The sequence below is a fragment of the Lactuca sativa genome, chromosome 5 (genome assembly GCF_002870075.4).
Source record: "Lactuca sativa cultivar Salinas chromosome 5, Lsat_Salinas_v11, whole genome shotgun sequence".
NCBI lineage: Eukaryota > Viridiplantae > Streptophyta > Magnoliopsida > Asterales > Asteraceae > Lactuca > Lactuca sativa.
Genome location: NC_056627.2, coordinates 193,068,185 through 193,074,765, shown reverse-complemented (window position 1 = coordinate 193,074,765; position 6,581 = coordinate 193,068,185). Strand labels below are relative to the sequence as shown.

Sequence of the window (6,581 nt, the reverse complement as noted above, 5' to 3'; positions counted from 1 at the left end):
ACATTTATTATAAACTATTTGTAAACTTGCTTAATTGTAACTAATAAAGCGTCCTTGTAAACATTTGCAGATGTGCTGACAGAAGAAATAAACACATACATAACATATTAATGTCATCAATAAATTTTTTTTATCATATATTGTATCAAGCTACAATAAGAAAAACATGACATATATTTGTTTTTGTCCCATCCTTTAATGAACTGCCCACCTCCACTTGGAATATTATTTACAAAAAACCCTTCAGGTTTTACAAACCAGTAACAATGTTCAGGATCCGTATTTAAAATTAATTTGTCAGAAATTGCTTGTTAAACAAATCTAAGTTCTGAAATTTTGAACACCACCAGAAGTAAGCGTAAAAAAGAGTGTGGCCACCAACCTTTTGACAAAAAGACCAGGAGTAATTTCCTACATATGGAATGGTATGGTTCCCAAGATCATCATCTCCTGATTTTATGTGAACAACAAGATCTTCACGGAGAGCACTAATAACGCTAACATTCCATTTTATAGTAAATGGACATGAAAATGCTATTGAAGCAATTGGGTATGTTAAAATGATAAAGGCAAAAAAATTATGAATTGTAGAAGATCTCATGTTTCTGAAGAGTTTTCTATTTTTTTCATGCACACAAGTTCCCTCTATATTTATTGCTGAAGATGTAAGCTTGCCTCAATGGAGTAACGGTTATTGCTAACAGAAGTTACAAGTTGGAAGTTATTATGGCAGTTACATAAGTTTCTTAGCTATATACATAATAAACAAAAAGTTATCTATGTTTGTTCTTAATCCACAATTAACATCATTAAACAAATACATGATATACTAAATATTATTATTTTTAAATGTTTGTGTTTTATATATGTAAAACAAAAGGATAAAAAAAAATAGTTGTAAGACTCAAATAATAATAATAATAACTAGATAGGAAACCCCGCTTCGCGGGGGTCGGATTCGCCGCTAATATCAAAGATCATCGTATATGGTTTTGGTCGTCTCTGGCAAATCTAATAGTCTTACCATGTCATATTTTTCTGTCACAAGATCGAAGTTTTTTGGATATTTGTTTCGATTTAGAAAAGATGTTATACTATTATAATGAAAGTAATGCGGAAGTTAAATATAAGTGACAATGTCAAAGGGTATTTGATACAAACACCCATATCTAACCTTTGTTGTTTACCGTTGAAGTCTCGATGCATCCCAACTTTACAAACTCCCCATGATTTCCAATTAACAAAATATAAAGAAAAGAAAAAGATTCATTTTTTTTTCACTAAAATTTCTCCTTGTCAATGCATAATTGTAAAAGCAACAAATACCACTTGACAGGTAGTCAACTTTAACATTTCCTCCAAAATAATAAGAAATTTGTTATCAATGAAAAAAAATTGTTAGACTTTTCAATAAGATTTAATAAGCACATTTCATTGTGCAATAACTTCAAACAAATATTTCAGTGAATGTTAAGGTCAAATATCTATAGTCATTTTTTAGAATTCAATCCATCAGTGTCATAAAGCTGAATAGACAACAAATGAAAAAATGACCGAAATACCCTTTTACCCGTCGGCATAGCACAATAGTGGCATCCAAGTGAGTTGAAGTGATGGCAGGGGTGAGATTGGTGAAATCATCATCAGTAGGGAAATTGACAGCTTGGATGGATGTGATTGAACCCTTTTTGGTTATCCAACAACGGATGGGATACAACCCAGTAAAGTGGACACCTTTGAAACAAAAAATATTTTAGTTAGTTACAAATTAGAAATTGAAATCTATCTGTACTTTCTTGAAACCAAACACTTGTTCAGAATGAAATTGAATTCCAATTCCGGTCAAATCCATTCAAGTAAAAAGAATATATAGTTAATATATATGAAAGAAAATGAAGAAACAATTGCTTCATATATGTGATTGTGAAACTAACCTGTGAATGAACCATTGTTTATGCTGCAAGAAACATAAACAAATTATCAGAGTTATGCGATATGATTAATAACCCCAAATTTAAAAAAAAAATACAATCAAATCTTAAATGTTTTCCAAATTGGAAGCTTTTCCTCCAAATCCACTTGCAAATTGAATGACTCGAGAAACATAATTCAAGTTCTAAACGGACTGTCAATGGCAATTATTTAAAGATTCAAAATTTGCAAAAACATTCGGTAATAGCACAAAATTTTTACTATAATTACAGGAAAAAAAAAAGATTTAAACTAAAAAAATCAGATGTAACCATGGAAAATAAATCATATTTGTGACCGGATAAAGTCAAAAAAGGAGAAAAATGAATCTTGTCAAAACTTGTGGCAAAGATGAATGAAAAAGGAGCAGCCTTTCAGGAATCACAATTAATTTTGAAACTTCCAAACTAAAGAAGTTGGAAAAAAAGTACTGAAAAACAATTAAGCAAAAAGCATAGGACTGTGGGACTTTTGATCTATAAGGTTATATCCAAATGTGAGAAAGTTAGAAAGGGCATAAGAATTTCTTTTTACCAATGCATGAAATCCTTAATCGAAATCTGATTGTCCTGAAAAACGGCGTCATTTGAAGATATCACTTGCCAACCGATTGATTTTCCTGATTTATGTTTTTTTTTTTTTGTTTTTCCAGCTTTGCTCTAACCATATGCAACTCCGGTTTCCCTTACATTCATCCGGTTTTCTGCCTTTGCTCAAACCAAAATTCAAATGACAAAAGAAAGTGTATATTATTTAATAAATTGGATGCATACCTTTAATTTTTTTTTAGTCATACCTTTGATAACATGAAGCTAATAACATGTCTGAATAATATGATTGTGTGTTATTTAATTTAAAGCTTCATTACTAGCCAAACCAAGATAAGAACCCACCATAAATAGATATTAGAAGGGTAGTTATGTCTTTTCACTTTGTAGTTATTATTGGATCCTTAACCCTTAGCTGCTACATAAGCAAACCTGACATATAGAAGCAATCCTATTTCATTTTTTGTCATTGCAAAAATAATCATTTGGTAGAAAAAAAAGTCAAAAATGTATTATTTAGAGTTTTGATTTAAAAATTTAACACTAAAATTTTGACTCTGCTGGACTCTTAGCTTCTATATAAGCAAACCACAAATTTGGGAAGAATCCAATTCCATTTTTTGGCATTGCAAGAACACCCGTCTGGTAGAAAAGAAAAAAAGTCATAAATGTATGATTTCGAGTTTTGATTTAAATATTTAATGCTAAAATGTTAAGTTTACCTGTGTTATGATTTTGTAGTGGGTATGATCAGATACACCAATCCAAAACCCCATTGTTATGCTATCCATGAAGCTTATATATGGCTTCTTATATCCAAGATTTTGCAAATAAGAAAGTATTCAGCAGTGAACACCTGCAATGAACCTGAAGTACTTTTAATTAAAATTAACATAACCATCTTTATAAAGAAGTCGGCAATATTATTGATGAGAAAACCAAAAATAATGATATAAGAAGTCGGAAATTTCATAATACCATGGTCCAAATCAAGGTGAAGTCATGTATATAGCATCATAATGTTGAGCTAGGCAACCTAATTCCGTTTTGCTACCCCATATGCCTGTATGTGGTATCAAAACAAATTTCAATAGAAAATCATTAAACTTTAGTAACATAAACAAAAATAAGTCAACGAAGAAAAGGACAAACCCATATTTAATACTGCATTTCAGCTTTGTTTTCGCGTTCAAAGCGTAGGATTCCAGTCACATTGTGGATTTATGCATCAAGATTTCTCCACAAATTGTAATCAAGGGTAATTTGGTGATTTGCCCCTGTTTCAAAACCAATCCTATGTTAGTCTTTTTCTCTTATGTAAATCAAGTTTAGAAACGATATGAAAGGACAACACAACATCCAACAAATTTTATTTGTAAGTGAAAGAAGAAGAAGAGTTGAAGTGGTCCAAGAAAATGAAAAGCAAATTAACCTGGTATGTGAAATTCAAGGAAGTTGGATTTTTGTTAGCAAACATAAAGATCGATCAAAACGATAACAGGTTCTTCTCTCTCTTCTGATTTCGATCACCAATTCGCACAAGCCACACTCTTTTTCCTTCTCAAAATCGATCACACTACCTCCAAATTCGCAGCTTCTCCTTCTTTTATAGATCGAGTATAACTGAATTACATTGTTGGGATTCAAAGTGTAAACATGTATTTGGCAAAAAAAAATGTAAGCTTTCATGTGAGGTTTGGACCGATTGGTACCTTTCACCTCAGGAAGGTTGCAGATCAATGGGAAAAGTTGGTGCTTCCTTGTTTTTCGATGTCGTCAGGTGGCTGGGATAACTAAAACTCCCTGGCCTGCGCCTATGCCGCCACTGGTCGACACTGTTACAAACGATTGGTAAAGCTGGAACCCTTCGATTCTCCACTAAACAAAATAACAGAGGAGAGAGGGTGAGATAAAAAGGAAGAACAAAAGAAGTCATAGAAAACATGCTATTATATGCCCTAATATCCTTCATAAAACTTACATTCTCATAAAGAGCAACGAAATCGGGGTCAAATGCAGGAGGATATGGAAGAACAACACCTCCATCCTGACAACAATGACTATACCTCGGATGAGCAGGTGTCGAAAACATTGCAACCCTTTCAAGATACCAAAAATACGCACCACAGAATTCACAAACACAGCTACAATCACCAGAATCAACATATCGAGGAAGGGCAGAAAAGAAATCGAGACGTCTAGACCTGCGCGACCGAGGAGCAGAGGAGGAGGAACAACATATAGCTGGCCGCTTTGCCCGAATATCCATTAAAAAAGACATGCGTAAAAGACAGAGCACAATGTAAAGAAAATACAAAAAAAGGGAGAGAGATTACCTGAGAAAGAAAAGAACGACAGAGCAGAAGGCAAGTCGGTGAAGATCCGAAAGAAGCAAAAAAGAAACACGTGGAAAGTAGATCCGAGGAAGAAGACACGTATCCTACGAAATAGGACGTCAGCGAGGAGAGGTGAACCAAAAAAAAAAAGGAAAAAAAATATCCAACGCAAAATGCATAAGAAAGGAGCTAAAAAGATGGCAAACCCCAACAGCAAGTACATCATAGTAGAAGTACTAAATTTGACAAAACAGACTACAGAATACTGTAGCTAATGTCTGAGAAATTTAATATATTGTATAATAATAATAATAATAATAATAATAATATAAAATTATTTCATAACTATTCTGTAGTCAATCTCTTCCGTCGATAGTCCATAACTAATCTGTAGTGAATTAACTACAGAATATTTACGGATTTAGTTCCGTCATTATTCCGTAGCAATTATGTAGCTAATTACTAACGGAATACCTACGAATTTTCGCCTGTAACTATTCCGTAGCTATTTTGTAGCGATTTCGTTACCAAATTAGGGTTTCTCATTCCGTAGGTATTGTGTAGGTTATTTCCTACGGAAATTTTCCGTAGCTATTTTCCTGTAGCAAAACCATTTGTTTTCTAGTAGTGTAACTATTCAAACAAACGTTATAAAGAGCTTGTGAACTTGCTGAATTGTAACTAACATAGAACCCTTTTAAACATGATGTGCTGACAAAAGAAATAAATAGGTATATAGCATACTAGTGTCATTAATCAAGTTTAATCAAATATTATATCAAGCTACAATAGAAAATCATGACCTACATATGTTTTTAACCCCAACCTTTAATGAACGTCCCACCTCCACTTGGGTATGGATTTACATAAAATCCATCAGGTTTTACGAACCAATAACAACGTTGAGTACTCCCACCTAAATAGCAGATTTTTTTAATAGCTCCGTCAAACAAATCTATGCTCTGAAATTTTGAACCCCACCAGAAGTAAGCATAAAAAAGAGTGCCACCACCAACCTTTTCACAAAAACCCCAACTGTAAATTCCAACGAATGGAATGGTATGATTCCCAAGATCATCATCTCCTGATTTGATATGAAAAACGAGATCATCAGGGACAGCACTAATAACGGAAATATTCCATTTTGGAGTAAAAGCACATGAAAAGGCTGTTGAAGCAATTGGGTAAGTTAAGATGGCAAAGATGAATAAGTTATACATTGTAGAAGACCTCATGTTTCCCTAGACTTCTCTCTATCTTTCAAGCGTATAAGTTCTCTTTATTTATATTGTGTTTGAATCCTCAATGATCAATATCGATTACTCATTGCATGCATGTTATTATTTTGCCTTGTAGGTAGATTACGTCACTATTTAACAGAAAATAAGCTAATAAACACATTGCCTTTTGTGGGGAAACCTAATGAAAGGTAGATTGACATATTTGGTAAAAAATAATAAAATTTTAACCATTTTGTGATTATCTCTAATATAAATGTGAACACAATTATTATAAATTTAATTTTGATCAATAATGTGAATTAGTAATCATTTTAGTAATAAGGTAATTAAATAACTTGGAAGATATCCCCTAATTATTTTTAACCAAATAACATAATACTATTTCTTCTAATTGATCCAACCAACAATCTATGAATTTCACTAAAATCAATTTTGTTTTCAATTCTAGGGTCATATTTGGTAGAGTTGTTAAAAAGCTAGTTGCT

General features: G+C 32.5%; 2 protein-coding genes and 1 long non-coding RNA gene across 3 annotated transcripts; all 3 read right to left on the bottom strand.

Annotated features, from left to right (window-relative positions):
• Window positions 1–1,469: 1,469 nt before the first annotated feature.
• On the bottom strand, window positions 1,470–3,165 carry LOC111904815 (uncharacterized). Its single transcript, XM_023900531.3, has 3 exons — window positions 2,506–3,165; window positions 1,935–1,957; window positions 1,470–1,734 (listed from the first exon to the last, which is right to left on the bottom strand). Exons 1-3 carry the CDS (start codon window positions 2,511–2,513, stop codon window positions 1,505–1,507), a joined length of 261 nt encoding a protein of 86 aa, XP_023756299.1. The 5' UTR covers window positions 2,514–3,165; the 3' UTR covers window positions 1,470–1,504.
• Window positions 3,166–3,670: 505 nt separating this feature from the next.
• LOC111904813 (uncharacterized) lies at window positions 3,671–5,009 on the bottom strand. The gene is made up of 4 exons (XR_002854636.3): window positions 4,501–5,009; window positions 4,232–4,397; window positions 3,952–4,142; window positions 3,671–3,796 (listed from the first exon to the last, which is right to left on the bottom strand). It is a non-coding gene; the product is annotated as an uncharacterized LOC111904813 (long non-coding RNA).
• Window positions 5,010–5,670: 661 nt separating this feature from the next.
• LOC111904802 (S-protein homolog 5) lies at window positions 5,671–6,090 on the bottom strand. The gene has a single exon (XM_023900520.1). It carries the CDS (start codon window positions 6,088–6,090, stop codon window positions 5,671–5,673), a length of 420 nt encoding a protein of 139 aa, XP_023756288.1.
• Between the last annotated feature and the right edge of the window lie 491 nt (window positions 6,091–6,581).

What these genes read in the sequence shown, in the direction of transcription:
- LOC111904815 (XM_023900531.3), bottom strand. An exon ending in AAACAATGGTTCATTCACAG is followed by an intron (nt 1,735 to 1,934) that starts GTTAGTTTCACA and finishes TTTGTTTCAAAG; the next exon opens with GTGTCCACTTTACTGGGTTG.
- LOC111904802 (XM_023900520.1), bottom strand. Translation starts at nt 6,090, where the DNA reads ATGAGGTCTTCTACAATGTATAACTTATTCATCTTTGCCATCTTAACT.